This window comes from Erithacus rubecula (assembly GCF_903797595.1).
Source record: "Erithacus rubecula genome assembly, chromosome: 10".
Classification (NCBI taxonomy): Eukaryota; Metazoa; Chordata; class Aves; order Passeriformes; family Muscicapidae; genus Erithacus; species Erithacus rubecula.
In genome coordinates this window covers 18,975,777-18,994,805 of record NC_136662.1, presented here as the reverse complement: position 1 = coordinate 18,994,805, position 19,029 = coordinate 18,975,777, and the positions used below count along the sequence as shown (strand labels likewise).

Genomic DNA, 19,029 nt, shown 5'->3' with positions numbered 1-19,029 from the left:
CACATCAAGTGCTATAAAACTCCTGACTCAAACCTGAAGACAAAACTTGTCTGAGTAGAAGGCACAGATACCAAAGGCAAGAGAACCAATGCTAAATCTGATCAAGCATGCATGGTGCTGTTATTCCCAGTTCCCAAGGGGCTGTTTTTCAGGCACACAATACAACAGCAGAGAAAAAGCCATAGACTTCTTGCTTCTGCAGCAGACTGAACACTGCCAAGGGCCTTCCAGCCACCTCAGAGTCACACTGTTGTGCTAACCCACAACCACACCACAGTCCAGCACGCACAGCTGCCCACTGCCCCTTTCTTTGAAAGGGCTGAAAGTGGAGCAGGCTGCCCCAGAGCCTGCCCTTGCCCCCACAGGGGACAGTAACCTGTTAGGGAATGCCTCGCTGCTCCTCGTGGGAGTGCTGATGGAAAGTGAAGGTGACAGCAGCGTCCCAGGCAGCCTTGAGCACCGAGTCCTGCAGGCCCCTCTTGTCAGCACAGTGCTGCCACTGGGACAGGTCCGAGGTGCAGTCGCAGCCGGCGGGAGGGGGCCGCACCTGGTGCCCGTTCACACAGCGGCGACACTTGATCCTGCCACGACATCAGGGCCACATCAGCAACAGCTCCTCTGCTCTCCCTGCCTTTGGGCTGCTTAAAACTGAGCCCAGTTACATTGGGATTAACTCCCTGGAGCTGGATTTTCAGATTCTGAATTACTACTGCATTTCATGTAAACACACAACTACCTTCTGGTGTGCATGACGGGTAAGGAGGGACTTAACACATTTTGAAAACTTGGGGGTGTTCTGTTTCCAATGGCAGTCCCTCTTCATGTTTAACCATTTGGGAGTGGTCCAGCAAGACCCAGAGGAAGGTCAGGAGTTTCTCTTGAAAGGTGTGGGATGTTGCTTAAGGCAGATCTCAAGTGACTGCTGTTAACACCTTATTAGTATTGCATCAGGACTCCTAAATTCAAAGAGCACACCGTGCTCCAAAACACTCCATCCTGTCTCCCACCACAGCCACCAGGTCGTGCTCAGGCTATTTTGGAGGTGCCCCACTGAGCTGGCACTTCAGGAGACAAAGAGCAGCAGCAGCCAGGCCAGCAAGGGCTGTTGCCATGCAGAATGGAGACCTACACTGAGCTAAGCTTTGATACAGCTTAAAACTAATCCTCTTCACTTCTTGCCTGAATTAAGAGTCTTAATTTTCACAGTGAAGCATTTTTCCTGCACTCCCTGTCCTCTTTCTGGTGGCTATAATACCACAGGTTCTGGGCTGGGGGAGAAGGGCAGACAAAGGAGTATTCTTTTGGTTGCCAGAATAGCCCTTGAGCTTCATGAATTCTTAGCCAATGGGGAAGCCCTAATACAGAAGCAGTTCAGCATTTCTTTACCAGTTCACCAGGAAGAGACCAGTAAGGAAGGACCAAGTTAAGCTTCACCAATTTGAACAGCTCTGACCAATTTTTCTCTTTTCATTAGCTGCACTATTTCAGTCTCCAAACCAGACAGCTACAAGATAGTCCAGCCAGAACAGCTTTTCTAGACAACCAAAAGACAGGACAGCAGGAAAGTGCTCATGTCTAATTGGTTAACAGCTTCAGAAGCAGAAACATTTGAGCTCACTCTCTGGACTTTCTCCTGCTGCTTGGGAGACCCCTGAATAACACAACCAAACTTTTGCCATCCCAGCCATGAGTCATTCAGAATACTCACTTGTCATGGGTGTCACTGGTGGTGGTCTCATTCAACGTGAAGAGCTCCTTCAGCTCCCCAAGTGAGAAATGCCTTTCTACATCCTGCTCTTCATCCACCACGCAGCTGCTCAGGGCTTTCTTGTGGGTCTGACGCTGGAATATCTTCTCCTCTATGGTCCCTGTCTACAGGCAAGTCAGAGATGAAGCACAGTTGGAACACTGGTGTTAAAGGAGCTCTGCTTAGAGAAAGAATCACAGATAGAATGGCACTAAGCTGTTGGGACCACTCAGTGCCTCACCAGTACAGGTGGCAGGCAAGTTTCAGCAGCTGCACTCCAACCACGTGTGTTTTGTTGCTGATCTAACCCAACTCTGCTTGTCCTTCCCTGTGGCTGCAGGACTGGATCCAGTGGAGGTACAGATTAGGAAGAGGTGGAACTGCCATTCACGGCTAAGCTCACACACTGAACCAGGTTGTGCTGACAGGAAGGGAAGGAAGGAAGGGAAAGGAGACGAGCAGCTACAGCTGCTCCCTGACAAAAAATCCCAACCACAATTTCCCCAAGAAGCAGCAACAAGGTCTAGCCCTGGGTGACACAAGCATCAGCACTATTTTCTGGTTCACCCACACACAGATCAATCACATCCTGCCTGGAGGGAGATGTCTGCTTCCAGAACAGATGTGCAGAAAGCCCAGAGTGCTGCATTTCTAAGGCAAAAATCTAAAAGCAAAATGTCTGTTTTGCAAATAAATGTAATACCAAGGAGGGGGGTGATTAGTCATGATTTGCAGACTGATTTCTATTTCTAAAAGCAAAGGAGCTCCCTGCTTCCAAGTGCAGCAAGGTCAGAGAAGTCCATTAAGAGAAGATGGGCAAAGAACATCTGTTTTCTCAAAGTAAATCTAATAATTGAGCAAGGGACCTAAGCTTACACAAAAAACCCCAAACAAAACAAAAGACCACACACACAAAAAACCCACCCAACAACTTCTGCCTCATAAACAAAACAACCCCACAGTCTAAATTAATGAGAGGTGAACAAGAACAGAGGAGACACTTTAAGCAGCAATCACTACTGGCACTGCTGGACAAAGTGTTAAGAGTAGCCTGAAAAGTGCAGTCTCCTTCATGGTTTTCCTCTACAGAGCAGCTACCCCATCTGCTCACTGGCAGCTCCATCCCAAATGCTGCTAGTAATTCCAGGAACATACTTGCTGTTTCTAAAGTACACGTACACCCAAAACAGACTGCAGCCTGACTGAAAAACAGCAAGTTCTGCATCAGACACCCCATGAAATTAAAGAAGTCAGATGCCTAAATGACTTCAAAGGAACATCTTATCTGCAAAGCCACACTTGTTTCTATTTCTCAGAAGCCAGTCACTGCTAGAAAACCAAGGGCTGCAGTAATGACCCTCCAGCTAGAACCTTCATGGTTTTCCATGGCAACACATCTAAGGGTAGGAAGCAACTAAGTTCCAATCAATTCTGGTCACCAACACTGAAGAGTTCTTTCCCTTCTGGCCCCAGTCACAGCAGCTGCAGTCTGGGCTGGCCCCAGAGCTCCATGCTGAGGAGGGCAGAGGGGCTTGGCTCACCGAGAGCAGTCGGTAGATGTAGCACATCTTCTTCTGGCCGTCGCGCCACACGCGCGCCATGGCCTGCTCGTCGTTGGCCGGGTTCCAGTCGGGGTCGAACATCACCAGCCTGTTGGCCCCGATCAGGTTCAGACCACAGCCACCTGCTTTGCTGCTCAACATGAAGATGAACTCGGGGCTCTGGAAAAAGGCAGGCTTGGATCAGGCTACAGAGGCAGCCATGCTTTTACCCACAGCACTCAGAGCTGGCAGGAGAGCTGCTCGTGTCTGGCAGGTTCCACTCACCGAGGGGCTGTTGAATCGCTCCACGATCTTTGCTCTCTTTTTAATGGACATGGTGCCGTCCAGCCGGACATACAAATGCCTGGAATACACAGCACTTACTGCCATCAGACTGCTGCCATCTTTACAGCATCCTACTTAAAGGGAAAAATCTGCTACTATCAGCCCTATAACAACAGAATGGGCTTTAGAAATGTTAGCAGAGGGCCAGAGATTTTCTGCTGAGTGACCCCAGCAGACAAAGCACAAGCTACATTAGTTCCAATTCAGGAACGCGTGAGCTGAAAGACAGATCACAAGTTCCTGCTGATAGAAAGTATAGAAATAGCCCGTTCTTTCACAACATAGGCAACAAGAACAGTCTAGCAGGATTAAACCAGTGAAACCCAAAAGACAAACCTTCTGTTCCTGCAGAGCTTTTCAAACAGATCCAGTGTCTGAGTGTAATTGGACACTAAAACCACCTTGTCATTACTGGTGCTTTTGGTAACGGCAAGGATGTAATCCAAAACCAGCATCTTTCCTGGACAAAAGGAAAGAAAGAAAGCAAGAAAAAGCTAGAGCAGAATTTCCAAATTCCAGACCCTGGAGGGGCACTTAGTAAGATGCTAAATACAGTCTCATGGTTGCCTGTGTTAGGCAGCATATGTATAATGCTGAGTTCCCTCATACCTGAAAGCTGGGGCTCCACAGATTTGGTGCTGTAGCCAGAAGGGAACAAGTCCAGGGCTCCCATAAAGCCTTCTTCTTCTTCCACACACTTATCATAGATTAGAGCAGGATCTGGAGAATAAACAGAGCTCAGAGACCATGGAGTGGACAAGGGAGACCCAAAAAAGCTCCACCAACAGTGCAAAACCCAAACCCACGTGATCAACTCACGATTACAGAGCTTCTTCAAGGATGTGATGGAAGAGAGAGATGACACACTGATTTTGCCCTCCTTCAGCTCCTCCACTGGCTTGGCTTGCTTCAGGAAGTTCTTGTACAGCTCAGTCTGCAGAGGTGTCAGTCTGAAACACAAAAAGAGCTCTGCAGAGTCCCAGCCTGCAGTCAAACAAAAGCCCTACTCCATCTACAGAATGGTCCTTTCAGCTTGCTTTTTCTAGCACAAACAGCCTAGAACTGCCCCCAGGGCTGCCAGTAGAGTATTGCTATCTTCCAGAGCTGGAAGAGAAGCTTGCAGAGACTGCACAGCCCAGAGCTCTGCTCTACACAGCTGCCCAGAGCTGATCAGCTGGCTGGCAGAACCACCAGGTGTGGGTTGTGGCTTCAGGAAGAAAAGCAACATATTGCCAATGGCAACATTATTCCTAGAGGAAAGCAGTCACTACAAGAATTGAAGGGCTTTTTGCAATTTTTCAGTCCTTCCTGTTACTTCCACTGTTTCCCAGACACAGCAGATGCTTTTTGATACCTGCAGCAGACCACCTGTTCAATCTTCACTGGCAGATATTTGGACAGGATGTCTGAAGTTCTCCGAATTAAACACCTGCAGGGAGAGAAATTAAGATCAGATGCTTGAATGATTCTTGGATCCCTTCTACAGATAAAACTCTGTTTTATCACTATTATTCCTCATGGTCAACAGACAGTCCCTTTGATATTTTCTCTCCAAAGGTCTGTGACAGTCAAACATGGCAGAGGCCAGACTCACAACCCACATGAAGCCTTATTGCAGAGCCCCATATAACACATTGTTCTGTAAGACTTCCATGTGGTTCACGAGATTTGGAGGGATGGACATAATTCCACCTACACAGAGAGATCTCGGTCACAGGAGAAACTCTGCTCTTCCTCAGACTACCAACAGCATTTGCAATTTGAGCTGCAACAGATCAGCAGCATGGACAGCAAACAAGTACAGGGATCGACCACCACAAACTGTGGGCATAACCCCAAAGTACAGGCAGGCAACTCCCCATTTAATAACTCGGTAGCCATCCTCACCCAAGATGGGCTCATGGCCTGGCCCAAAATTCCAGCCAAGGACATATCCTTTGGCTCTGGAAATGCTCCATGGAGCAGTTTTGCCACAATTCAGAAAAGGTGGGATGGACAAAAAAAAGTGCTGAGCTGAGCAACCAGAGTAAGAGGTGCAGAAACCCAGTTCTGCCAGGAAGCATCAAAGACATGTTACAAAACCTACAGAAGACAGACAGCAGGGATATATAACAACCCCAAAAATCAGTCAAAGACTGGTAAATAAAGGAATAATCTGGTCTCTGAACCCATAAGCAGCAGGATGAAAACTAATAGGCTTAAACTGCAGTAAGGAAGATTTATGTTACACATTAAGAGCATTTTTTTAACTGCAAAGACAGCAGTGCCCTGGAAAAGGTGTCCAAGGAAAACTGCAAAGTCTTCAGTGCTGGGTGGGGTTAAGAGATAGTTTAGGTCTAACACCTTCTACCTTAGGACAGACAGCAAGACTGGTTAGATGCCTTCTCCGTGGCCCTTCCAGCCTTACCTCTATGATTCCATGTCTTTGCATCAGTCCTGTTTGCAATTCCTACCAAATTCAACAGACTCATCTGCTACTACTTTTGTGCTTTGTCTTCCCCATTTCTGTACCATGACTGTTCAACAATAAAGGAAAGGACACAGACCTCAACAGAGCCAGGCACAGGCATTCCTGAGCACACTTTTACATCAATTTTTCATCAACTATAAACAGAAATCAATGCACCTCAAGAAGGAATAAGCTTTTCTCCTCACAACCGTTCCTTTTTCTGAAGCTCCTGCAAGCTGATCTGAGTCAAGGTCAGGACTGTCTCTATGGAGTGACTCTACTTAGTGTGCAATTTAATTTACCATGACTGTGAACTGAAGGATTGTATTTGCGATGGCTGCAAAAGATCAGGCTATAAAAACAAAACACCCCAATCAACCAAAAGCCACCAAATAATAAACAAACAAACAAAAAACCCAGAAAAAAACAGAAAAAAACATGAAGACACCAGAAATGCTGAGAATTCAAGAGTCTTTTCTAGCAAGTTCTTAAAGAGAGCCAAGCAATTGCCAGCAGACATGAATAAATTGGTTGTATTCACGAAGAAAAAACTGGTTTAAACAAGTACCACAAATCAGCACTTCATATCACAGAGGTGCTTCTTGGGGATCAGAAGTCCCATCTGACACTTGTAGCCTGTCCTATCAGCCCTACAGAACTGTGGAAGTGTGAGCTGGACTCTTCTGTGACTTGAGCAATCAACAGCAGAATTGAGTGACATTTCTTTTACTCCTGTTCCTCAACATCTGGGCCAGATGGATCTCAAGTCTGATCCAGCCCACATTTGTAGCTAACATAAATAAAAGGATGCTGCCTGATTATTCAGGACCCAGGAGAAAACAGAAACATAAGAGTCAAACAATAATTCAGTACCTGAGAGTACTGCTTGTGGGTGACTGCAGCTGACTGTGCGATGTCAGTTCCATTTATCAGACTAAAGCTCCATGTTATGTGGATTTCTTAGGCAATAAATACTTCCACAACCACTTGCTGAATATACATAACAGGCAAGAGAATTCATTACAGCTACAACTGTAATTTGGAAAGATAGCAGAGCTTATGCAAAGGGCTTATGCAAAAGCTCTGCAAAGAGAAGAGGGATGAAGTTCACCTGTTCACAATACTGATCAGCTCTTTAAGCCTCTCTTCTCCCTTGTGTCGCTCAGCTTCACTTGCATCTGCATCTCTTCCTTTCAAGATTGGCATTTCAAAATGTCTTTTAAATTCCTGTGCAGTTCCTGTATAAAACCGAAAAGGTAACAACCACTACCAAAGCACCTTTGATCAGGTTTCCACAGCCCCAGTTACCACACCCCAAACACTGAGCCCAGCAGATAGAAACCCTCATCCCATCCATAAGATTGGTATTTTTTTCTAGCCAAGACTCAAACAAGGCAGACAAATCAGTACAAGAGATAATCATTTTGTACTCCAACAACAATGCAAAGCCAAAGGTCGTAGAATTTTACTTGAACAGTCATGCACATACTGCTTCTGCTCACATTCCAGTTATACTTTTATTTTTGTCCTTGGAAACAACAGCATAGACATTATCTGTGCCTAGTCCAAAATTATCTGTAATCAGTTGCTTATTACTGACCACAGGCTGAAAGTGGAAAAAATGCCTACTGAGTGCATGCAGCTTTGCTGCAGTAGTTACACCATTAACCTCATCTCAGAGAATGAACTGCAAGTACAGGGACAGTAATCTTGCCCAAAGTACAGGTCAAGGGTGGCAGGTGAAATCCCATCAGCTCCCTGTAATAGCTACCCAAAATTGAAGCACATGGAAAAAGCAGATGTAGAACATCTACCATCCCATTCCATCCTTTCCTTCAGAACTCCTGGGAGCAAAACAGCTGAACAGAAAAAGACACAGCCAACATTGTGCTTGCAAGACTAAGAATCTGATGAATTGTGTTTAACTAGACTTCTGCACACACTAGAATTAATGAGAAGCCTCTTGGACTGGATGCCTAACACCCTGAGACAATCATGGGTGATGAAAATATAAATAATTTACAGTAGCAGTCAGTTTTGCAGATTCATTTAACCTTAACTGACTCCCCTTCCAAAATACCTGTTCGATGGTGTACTTTGCATTAGAACCTTGTTGCAACAGAGCTCAGATGATACATAGCCTAGGTCAGGGTGCCCTGTCCTGGAGGCTTTCTGGATACAAACTGAAAGGGACTGAGTCTCATAGAATCACAGAATGGAAAAGACCTTAAGGGATCACCTTAGATCATCAAGCCCCTGGCACGATTTATCAGCAAGTTCTCAGTTGTTGTTTTTGCTGGCACTGAGGGAAGCCTGGCCAGCACCTCCCCCTCCCTCCCATCTCCCACACATTCATCTCTTACCCAGAATGCCTGAATTGACAAAGTGCACCAGGCTGAAATACTCCAGCAGGTCATTCTGAATAGGGGTGCCCGAGATAAGGACTCGTCGAGGGGTGTTTAAGCTGTTGAGAGCCTGATAAGTTTGGTTTTCAGAGTTCTTCAGTCTATGGCCCTGTAGAAAAAAAAAAATAGAGAAAAGGAATAAGGCTGATAAATCCAGTCACCCTGTTAGGAAGCAGCTTGGAGAACCACATCAGCACTGATAAAAGGTATCTCACCACTTTTCCTACTCCTGGTAGTAGAGTAAGTGTTGCAACAGACTTCTTTCAAAGACAAGGATCTAGTGAAAAGCCTGAAGCCATTATGTGAAGAAGCAAGACATTACAAGCTTCCCAGAGCAGAAATATCAGAGCTCCACCCAGGCAAGAAAGTCTACCATGAAAATAACAACCATCACACAATAAAACTCTAAGAATTGTTTCCTGTTCTAAGACGGGAATGTTTTCAGCTATCAACACAAGCACTGAACTCTGGACCAGTAGAATTGCTTCACTCAAGGTCAAGAACACAAGCCACTCAGACCACATATACAGAGGATTGCTTTGCACCCTAATAAAAATGGGTTCTTCGCCTCTTACAGGGGTAATCTGAATACAGGCCCTATTTCTCATGCCTGGGAAAAGCAACTTTATTAGCATCTGAGTGCTGGGTAGGACAAAGCACAAGATAAGATGGTTTTCATGAGTGCCAGACTACAGCAGAGGTATTTATTGGGAACATATAGAAGCCACAAGGCCAAGGACATGGGTTCCCAGACTCCCAAGGTGCTGGCCCCCTTCCAGAAGTACTGAGAAGTGTGGGCAGTCATCATGGACTCATAGATAACACGTTTATGGGAGCTACACTCCTGAGGACACTTACTCGCTTTAAGGCACTCTCAGCTCTGTTCTGGCAAATACAAAGCCAAACCACTGGGTGGCACCCCTATTTAATAAATTCCTTCTACCCAGAAGCAGATGACACTTCAACCCCTGCCAGGCCATAGCCTGATTGTTTCAAGGAGGCAGAGGACACTTGTTTTATTGTCCTTCAAATCATCTCTGGCTCTCACTACCTATAACCACAGATAGGGAAAAACAACTCCGTTTAGGCCATGTGCAAGCAGAGCTTAATGCACACCAATGGACAAAAACCAGTAAGCCACCTGGCACTACCAACAGAGACAGGCATGGACATCCCGTCTGGTACACATTTCACACGGAGAGGGCCTGAGTAGGGATGGATCAGGAGCCTACAAGTGGATGCAGTTACCACCAACTGGATTTTCTTCATATCTTGGCTCATGAAGACACCTCACACAGTATGGCTGATCTTACTCAGAGCCTCTGAAACACCAGGTGTTGTCCACAGCTAAGTCCTGTATCCCATTGTCCGCTCTCCTTTTAAGAAAGCGGATGCAGTTCCACCCAGATATTGAGAAAGCAGCAGGAATGGATTCCCCTTAGAGGTGCCCCCTACCTCATCACATATGACCAGCCCAACACTGCCCTTCTGCAGCACCTCAGCATGCAGCCGGAATGTCTCATAGGAGATAATCAGGATGGGTGAAGGCACTCGCAGGCCACGCTGGTTCATAAAGCCAGCTGCAGATGGGAAAGGGTAAAAGGAAAACAGGAAAAAAAAGGATGAGGAAATCTAATAATAAACAGTCAGTCAAAACATTTGCCCTAAAAATTTATGAAAACTCATCCTCCCATATGTACCCATTCTCCTTTCTCTACAACTATTCCCATTTCCATGTCCCTTCTGCCTCCTTTCCTGCCTTCTGGGAAGAAAGCAGAGCAAAAATAAGAGGTGTTAGGGACTACCCTAACACCTAACTAGATCTGGATTATGGCAAAAGATCAACTATTACCAAACATGCAAGGGTCAGATCTAAACATGTTAGTGGAAAGACAGTCATTAGTGTGCAGAGATCCAGCAAACATGAGCTGCTGCAGCTTTCCTCCAGCGCAAGACTTTGACCCAACCAGCCGAACGCCCAGACTGCACACATTTCTGTACCTAGTTTACGGTCAATCTCTTCCTTGGAGCCTCCATCAATGGCCAGTGGCTGGATCCTTCCCCCCAGCCATTTCTCTACTTCATCGTACCAGTTTCTCACCAGGCTGGAGGGAGACACCACCACGGCTTTCTCGATTTCGGGCTTGCAGTCCGGGCTTTGCCGGAGAAGCGTCCACATGAGCGTGATGCACTGCAGAGTTTTGCCCAGCCCCATTTCGTCTGCCATGATACAGCCATGGCTCCCAGGGATCCGCCGGCTCGTCACACAGTCCCAGAGGAATTTCACCCCCTGCCAAAAAATTGTTCTCTCAGAGCAGGATGAGGACATCAGTAGAGTGACAACTTCATTACCACAATGCACAGGACTGATAGCACAACAAACAGATCTGTGTGTCACATACATCCCTGGGGACATGCAGTGCTCTAATGAGACAGGGAAATCACCTGAGGCACAGCTAAAATACTGTCACATCTGGAGTGAATCTGCACTACTGGTGCCAATGTGCATCTCACAACATGCACAAGATCATGCTACATTTTACTTGTACAATTCCAACCAGCTTCCTAACATGAATTCCCAGAAATTTTCTACCCTTGGCTGCATTAGACAGGGCCTGGCCATGAACTAAAATGCATCAATCATTTCAAAGAGGTTTATCATCTTAACACCACCAAATCAGGTAATTTTAAAGAATCAGAGTGAGAGAGTTGTTTCTGCTGCCCAAATAATTCCCAGAACACCATCATCAGCCCTCATAATTTCTGCCTAGAAGCAGTGACTCACCTGGGGGCTCAAGGTCCAAAGCAGATTTAGCTTTAGAGAAGACAGAGAGCTGAGGTTATAACCCACGTCACATGGTGAGAGAAGAGCTCAGCCCTGCATTAGGCTCTGATATATCACTGAGACAGATTAAAAAAAAGGGGGGCAAGAGACAAACTTCAAAATGTTCCCATACCATGTGATGATAAGAGTCAAAGAAAACCAGGGCATTGTGCTGGGAATGTATAAGCTAAACCTGCAAGGATTCATCCTTTCTACTCCACTACTTAGGACTTGAAGATGGAGCACCCTGACCTGAACTTTCAAGTCCTTTTCTTTATTTCTTAAGCTTTTAGTAACAGGCTAATGGAATTTATTTAAGCCAGTTGTACAATTATGAAGCACATTACTGGCTATAAGACTGCATTTTACTGCAGAACCAGCACCTAGGCAAAAGTCACAACAAAGTTGGAGCAGACCTGTACAACTACATAGGAGCATTAGCTGAATAAAGCAGCATAGGAATCTTTAGCAGGTAGAGACTTATTAGTCAGCCTAGAGCAGAAACCGCTTTATCATCGACATTTACCTACCAAAAAACAGTGTGCCTAGGACACCAACATAACTTTGATTACTTGACAAAAGCAGCAGCAGGCAGCAGCTTACTCAAAACCAGAGTGCCTCCAGCCATGTAGCCATAGAGGCACATCACACTGGGTCACAGGTTCATTACCAGATCTGAGATAAAACTACAGCCATGAGCAGCCTACAATGCTCTCAGAGCCATCTGAAGATCTCCCATGCAGGGACACATCTAACTTGACCTGCTCAGCCTGCAAGATCAGCAATCACAGCTTCCATCTGTGCTCCCTCCAGGTTTAAATTATAATATACAGTATCTGGGATGAACTTTGAGCAGTCCAGAAGCGTGTATCAGATATTTGTAGAGTTGTACCCATTGGTGCCATATTACAATGTTGCACATATTTATAACACAAAATATTTTTGGCAGTCTCCACTGTCAAATTTCAAGTCTGCATAAGCCAGGCACAGCTCACACCTACCAAGGGCAGCCTCCAAACAAAGCACACTAAAGTAGGAACCTACTCTACACTTTTTTGGGAACCATGGTACCAGAAATTGGAGTCTTAGCGTTTCCTAGCTCAGGGACTGCAGATGCAATCAGTTCTGCTCAGCAGTAAACACTGGTGGACAGTCTGCCCTGCCTGACTCAAAACTGGGCTTCAAGATAAGTAATTGCAACTATATCCCATGATCTTCCACACTGAATTCCATCCAGCAGAGCTACATCTCCAGACTTCAAGGTAAGTAAAAGCAGGACTTTCAGCCCTGACTCTTCACTTGAAAAGAGACAGGGAATATCATCAGCATTCAGGCTTCTCAGAGGATGCTTAAAACAAATGCTTCACTTGGTATTTGCACCAGACTAGAGTCTGACTGTCAGACTGTGAGGTCTATGCAGACCTGTAACAACTCCAGCAGAGGAAATGCAGCTTTTTGAAATGGAGCAAATCCTCCAGCCACACCCTCACATCCCAATGGAACACTTACTTCTCTCTGATGGGGTCGTAAAATACGACTGAGGACAGGATCCACCACAACATGGACAGGTATCTTATCCCTGCAGGAGGCAGTCAAGGAAGAAGAGACTGTGATAAGGAATTTGGCACATGTTTAGGTTTAAATCCCACTGCTATATTGAGGACTCCCCTGTGGCACAGGGGAAGCAATTTCAAACAAGAAAGTGAAAAATCGATTAATTCAGCTTTGAGAATGAAGTTAGAGGCCTACCCACAGTCTGAAACATCAGTGAAACCATGTATGTGGGCTGTAATTAAAACAATGGCAGAATGTGGTTCAGAGACACCAGAGTCAAAAAGTCAGTATTGTTTTTGTTGTTTCTGTAACAATATTGCAACTAAATTTCTGGAGAGATAAACCCCTCCCTGTGTCCATGAACAGCCTTTTAAAGTTACAATAGCACAAAAGAAACTACTATGTCAGAATACAGACCAGTAGGCAGCCTAATATCTGAGAGTCATCTCCCTTTGCTTGTCCTTAGATGCTGACTAACAACTAAGCCATGGGATTTTCTAAGCAACCTCTCCATGCATGTATGCTCATTCCCTGCAACAGGTTTAAATTTTTGATGCATGAGAGATAGAACAGTCAGTGAAAGAACACAAACAATCCAGCATGGCTACATTCCTTCTTTGATTGAAGCCATACCTGAACCAATCCAGGCAAAATACTTGGAATTGAACTCCCCTTGATATTCAGACCCCAGCTCAAACACATTTCAGAGAAAAGCACATAAACCTACACCAACAAAGAGGTCAGAACTGCAGCATTCATGCCATGTGATGACTCACTTGTCTATTTTCAGCTGGTCATGGGCACTCAGCACTGGGGGCTCATACAGAACCAGAGCTCCTTCCTCAAATGGGTCATGGAGGGGACCCCTCAGTCCTGCTCGTTTGACACCCAGCGAGCGCAAGCCCAGGGGCCCTGAAATCAAAGGCACAGCTCAAACAACAACATCTTCCTGGAAGCAAGCAGAGCCTGGCAGCAGAGTCTGATTACACCTAGGAACAGTGAATTAATTGGGTGCTGTAGTGGAGGTGCACACACAGCTGGTGCAGACAGCAAACTGAGCGGGGCTGCTGTTCAGCAGCACTCTGGCAGCACACAGTGGGAAGCGCTGCAGCAGGAAAAAACAGAACAAAGGAACAGAGGTGAAGATGGAGCAATGGCACTGCTCACCCAAGGCAGTTGTTCTAGTTTTTTGAAAGCCAAAAAGAGGGCTCCAGAATGTACATCTCAATAAATACACTCCTACATACAGAATATGCTGGGGGAAATCCTCTTTTGGGGTCACCTAACCCTTCTTTGCCAGAATTGTATCTTTGATGCAAGGTCAGGAATTGATTTTTAACAGTGATGAAGTTCTACAGCACCACAGCCAGCGTCATATTGTCACTACTTGCTCTGGGGTATTATTTTCTCTCTGCTGAGCAATAGTAGATGTTTGGCCTTGAAACCAATTTCTGTGAAAAGCAGAAACCAAGCATCAGTCCCTTTTCCTAGTACTGTATTTTGATGTCAGTTTTGAAATGGAGATGAACACAAGAACATACAAAAAGAAAACCTTTTCCTGCCAAAATTCAGGCAACTGTGCTCCCAGGATTGATTGTGCTTGAAAAATATTTTATCAGTCTATTTGTCCACTGTTTACTAAAGCTCCTTGCAAAACAGGAGTGTATCACAAGCTGAGGCAGCAATGCACACACAGCAAGAAAGAAAGCACAAGAAACAGCCACTTTTCTCAGTAGAGCAAGGTAGCAGCCACAGAAAGCAGCTTTCCCAGTTACAGTTCTGTTTGAGTCTCCTGACAAATTTGCTTCTCCAGAAGTGAGCTTTGCCAAACTCTTTTGGGGCTTGTCATTCCATATTCAGTGGCTGCTCACAGACATTTTTATAACCCAAGTGTGAGTGAAAGTGGTTGATCTGCATTCGAATTTTGCAGCTGGAGGGTGAAGAGGAAGCAGGGGACATGAACAGGCCTATTTGTTTCTGAGATCTTATGTTTCACTGATTCGAACCAGCTGAGGCTTTCAACTTCAAAACAATCTCATTTTGAAGATCACCTTGAGGCTCAACACACCAAGCCAAGTAGAAATAAAACTGGCACATACAAATCTTTTTCACCTCAGCCTTCTGTCTGTTAGCATCATTATTTAAATGATAAACCTTAGTGGCTTGGAATTCATTTTGCTTTTGTATTTGTGATATGCTGTAAAATCTCCTGGCACTACATCAAATACATAGCAGTAAGACTGTAAAATCCAATTCTGAAATGTAGGATTATCCAAACTAAACACTAGTAAGAAATATGAAGACTTTGCTAATATGCCAGTATTTTTCTTTCAAAATTAAGTCAGGATTTCTGGAACATATGCATCAGTGCAAAAAATAACAATAATCCCCAAAGATATATTTGACAGGCCTAAGCATCATCTGTTTTACCCAAGTCAGCCAAGACAGACAATCCTTAAACCTCCTCATCTTACCTTTATAATTTGGAATGGGGACTTTGAAGGGTTTGGACAAAATACTGCGAATAAAAGCCTCCTAGGAATTCAGAAAGAAAACACATTTCAGAAGTCTGAAATCAGAGATTGCTCAAGAAAGCAAGTCCAGGACATTTTTTGAGAACTCAGTTTTGCCAAGTACTCAGAGTCCCTCTAATCTACTCAAGTTTCAACTCCATCTACTTTCAAGACTATCCAAAAGGAAGAAAGTAACAATTCAGCACAATTTCCTCCACCACTTCTGCTTTTCAAAACTATTTTCCTTTGGGTTTTCTAATATATGAAATTGATTTTTCATAGCCCTCATCTTCCTAAATCCACTGGCTTTATTAATTTCTTAAAGGCTATGGCTTCCCCCTGCCTTGGTAATTCAATCAGGAAACTCATTTCCTGTAAATAAGCTGGGTTACCACTGCAGAAACATCCATGATGGATCAGCAAGCATCCAGCAGTGGAAGCCCAGAGAGAACTGGGCAAGCAGACAGGATGGAAAGCAACTCACATCTCTGGGTACTGTCCTTCACCTGGGTCTCACAGAACTCCCTCACTAAGGATTTCCACTACAGCAAGCTCCTTCAACATTAAAGGGCTGGAGCTGGCAAAAAGCTTCTCCAAAAGACTCTGTGTCTGCATAGCACTTCCATAACACCTGAGTTTAAACGGGACCATGGAGGCACTTGGCCTTCCTTGCTGGGTGAGCTGTGTGTGTCCCAGCAGCCCCACTCACGTGCTGACTGCTGTCCAGGCAGTGGGGTCTGTTGGTCAGCTGAGCCAAGGGTTTGCGGAAAGGCGACCTGTAGCACTCTCCACTCTCCGCCTCACCGGCCGCCTTCTGCCTCTTGTGGCTCTGGAAAACAGAACCAAACAACTCAGGGCAGCTGGGGAGAGCAGATGCTCTGCAGTCACACTCTGAAGAGGCCCTGAAGTCACGCCCAGTAAGCACCAAAGCACACAGAGCATCATTGCCCAGGCAGCCGAGCAGCTCTGAGCACTCACAGCCATCACTCACCCCCGCTGCCACGGGGCTCACGCAGCAAGGTCACTGCACCCTAAAGCTTAATGTACACCAAGCTTAAAACAGAATAAGAAAATAACTAGCAGAAATAACTTTCTAGCCTGCAAAATCTAAGATTTGTCCTGTCCCGCCAGTTAAAATAAAAAAGCAGAATTAAGAAAAGGAAGGGTCAGTAGCATGGAACAAACTACATCAAAGTCCCCAGAGGCTCCAGGGCACCTGGTGTTATGCAGGTGAAAGGCCTCACACTGAACCTTACATTTCAAACACTTAGAAAAGCATGAAAATAAATAGATTATTGATCTGTTTCCTGATTTAGCACAGTCGTCTTCAGCATAAGGCACAGCTTCAACCATCTGCTGGCACAGAAAAATGGATTTGACACAGAAAAGATTACATGAGAGTCTTTAACCTGTATGACATAGAACATAACTGCAAATTAGGATTAGGGCTGGGACTCATGTCATTATGAATGGCTATTACTATTTCTTACAGATAATCGGCGATACTGATCCTCTCGTGTCCTGTTAGAAAAATACGTAACATTCTACCTTAAACAGCCTATTCCTAGCTACCCAGTCACCGTTCCTTACACACGGCCCTCGAAGCTCTCACAGGGAGAACTTTTTCCATAACCACGAAGCACCATCTGCGCAAGGAAGTTCTCCCACCAACCACATGCCGACACACGGAGTTTTGCGGCAGCACAAACCGGGGGCGCGATGCCCAGAGGATGGGGAGGCTCAGGCACCGGCGGGGATGCGGGGTCACACGGGGCCGAGAACACACACACAAACACACACAGACACGTCCCGGCGCCTCTCGCTCACCGTTGGCGGCCGCCAGTCCTCCTCCTCCTCTTCCTCATCTTCATCGCCCGCCTTCCTCTTGGCCAGCTGGCTGGGGGCCAGGCTCCTCCTCTGGAAGAGAGGCACAACACACATATAGTGAGGAGACGGGAGGTTCCGGGCACGGACACGGACACGGAGCCCCCCCCCCCAGCACTCACCATCGCCTCACGGGAGCGCGCGGACGCGGTAACGGCCCGCCCGCGCCGGTGGCGGGAAAAGCGCGGGGCCGGCTCCGCCCCCCGCCCTCAGGCCTGGCCAAGAGAGCGCCGAGCCGCATCGACCCGCTCGGGGCGCCGCGTGCCTTGAGATTTATCGCGGATTGCTGTGTCGAGTAGAGGTGCTCGAAGGGGGACTGGAAAAGGAAAAAAAAAAAAAAAGTGATTTTTTTTTGTTGTCCAAAGAGAGATCCCAGCCTGTCTGTTCCCTTCAAGTAGGAGTAGTGCTGGTAGGGAAATCAGTAGGAGGTAATAAGCAATTAAGCCATTAGTTTTGGCTGTTCTGAGGTGAAGGGAGCCATCTCCACACAAAGGAGTGCAGCAATTACAGCCCTGGGTGTTGTGATGTGACCCTTGGCACCCAGGAAAGAGCAGTGCCGAGGGCGAAGCTGTCCCTTTACAATTTTGTCTCAATTTGGCACAATCTTAGGTTATTTTGTGAGCTTACCAGTTCTGACAGGTTTGACATTACCTATACTGTGTGTGACACTATGGCTGACCCGAAATCTCTGCATCGTTTTCCGCACCCGTGGAACAAAGAGAAAAATCCCTTTGGAGTCCCCTAAAGGCTGTTTGTGAGGGTTCAGGGCGACAAAGCAAGCTCAGGGCAGCAGCAATTTCAGCGTAGATTTGTTTTCCTTCAAAGAGAAGGGCGGGCTAGTGCTCAGGAAGGAGCGAGGCTGTGGCTGCTCCATGGATCTCAGCTGACATGATAAATGAGGGCTGGTGCTCGCCAGGCAATTTAAAGGACAGGCGTTTTACAGGCTGCAAAACCGCAGCGTTTTGAAGACACACAGCTAAATTATCCTTCTGGCTACACAGGGAAAGCCCCAAACAAGTCGGTGAAAGGAGCCAAGCCCTGTGACACATGCGGTTAACCCTTCCATTGCTGCATAGGGAAAGCATCCTCCTCAGGATGAGATTCCCACACAGCTTGTAGGGGAAAAGTGCTGCTCACAGGCCTTGGAGCACATCCCCCAGAGCCTGTGGGTTCCTGGAGGCTTCAGCAGCTGACAGCATTTAATAGATTTTGGGAAACCTGACAAATCTCCAGACATTGTCCACAGATCACCCTGGGGACAGGCAGGGTGTGAAACGTGGCCTTTAATGCAGTCCAGCAGAGCAAACATATTCAGTGCCCTTCAGCTCTTGAAAGGACTTTGTCTTCCTCCAAGGAGGAGAAAAAGAAGAAAGGGGAAGATGGATTTCCCCTTTGTGGTAAAAAGTCTTAGCTGAAAACCATAAAACAACATTGCTAGAAGAGTTAAAAAGATTGTTGCTTACCTTATCGTTCTATCCACTCATTCGTTTGTTGGTTCTTTGATCAAGTTGTTATGTTCTTTTCCCCAGTTAAATGTAGTCCCTATGTAATTCAAACCCTGGTTTATTGTATTTCCCCTATCCCAGTTACTTCCTCCTTCCGCCCTTTCCCTTACCTCATTTCCGGCCTTACCATTTCCGCCCTTTCCCTTACCTCATTTCCGGCCTGCTGCTGCCTGCCTATCAAGTTAGCCACACCCTATATGTAAATCTCCAGAAGTTTCCCAGTACCACCATTACCGGAAGTTGTTGTTGAAGAAAAGATTCA

The 19,029-nt window shown here is 46.1% G+C and overlaps 1 protein-coding gene across 1 annotated transcript; it reads right to left on the bottom strand.

Annotated features, from left to right (window-relative positions):
- Positions 1 to 93: 93 nt before the first annotated feature.
- RAD54L (RAD54 like) lies at positions 94 to 17,466 on the bottom strand. Its single transcript, XM_079313317.1, has 18 exons — positions 17,385 to 17,466; positions 17,206 to 17,295; positions 16,088 to 16,207; positions 15,340 to 15,400; positions 13,642 to 13,777; positions 12,821 to 12,890; positions 10,489 to 10,777; positions 9,943 to 10,067; positions 8,446 to 8,596; positions 7,194 to 7,320; positions 4,988 to 5,062; positions 4,453 to 4,583; positions 4,243 to 4,353; positions 3,970 to 4,093; positions 3,574 to 3,652; positions 3,289 to 3,468; positions 1,709 to 1,872; positions 94 to 581 (listed from the first exon to the last, which is right to left on the bottom strand). Exons 1-18 carry the CDS (start codon positions 17,385 to 17,387, stop codon positions 380 to 382), a joined length of 2,238 nt encoding a protein of 745 aa, XP_079169443.1. The 5' UTR covers positions 17,388 to 17,466; the 3' UTR covers positions 94 to 379.
- Positions 17,467 to 19,029: the final 1,563 nt, after the last annotated feature.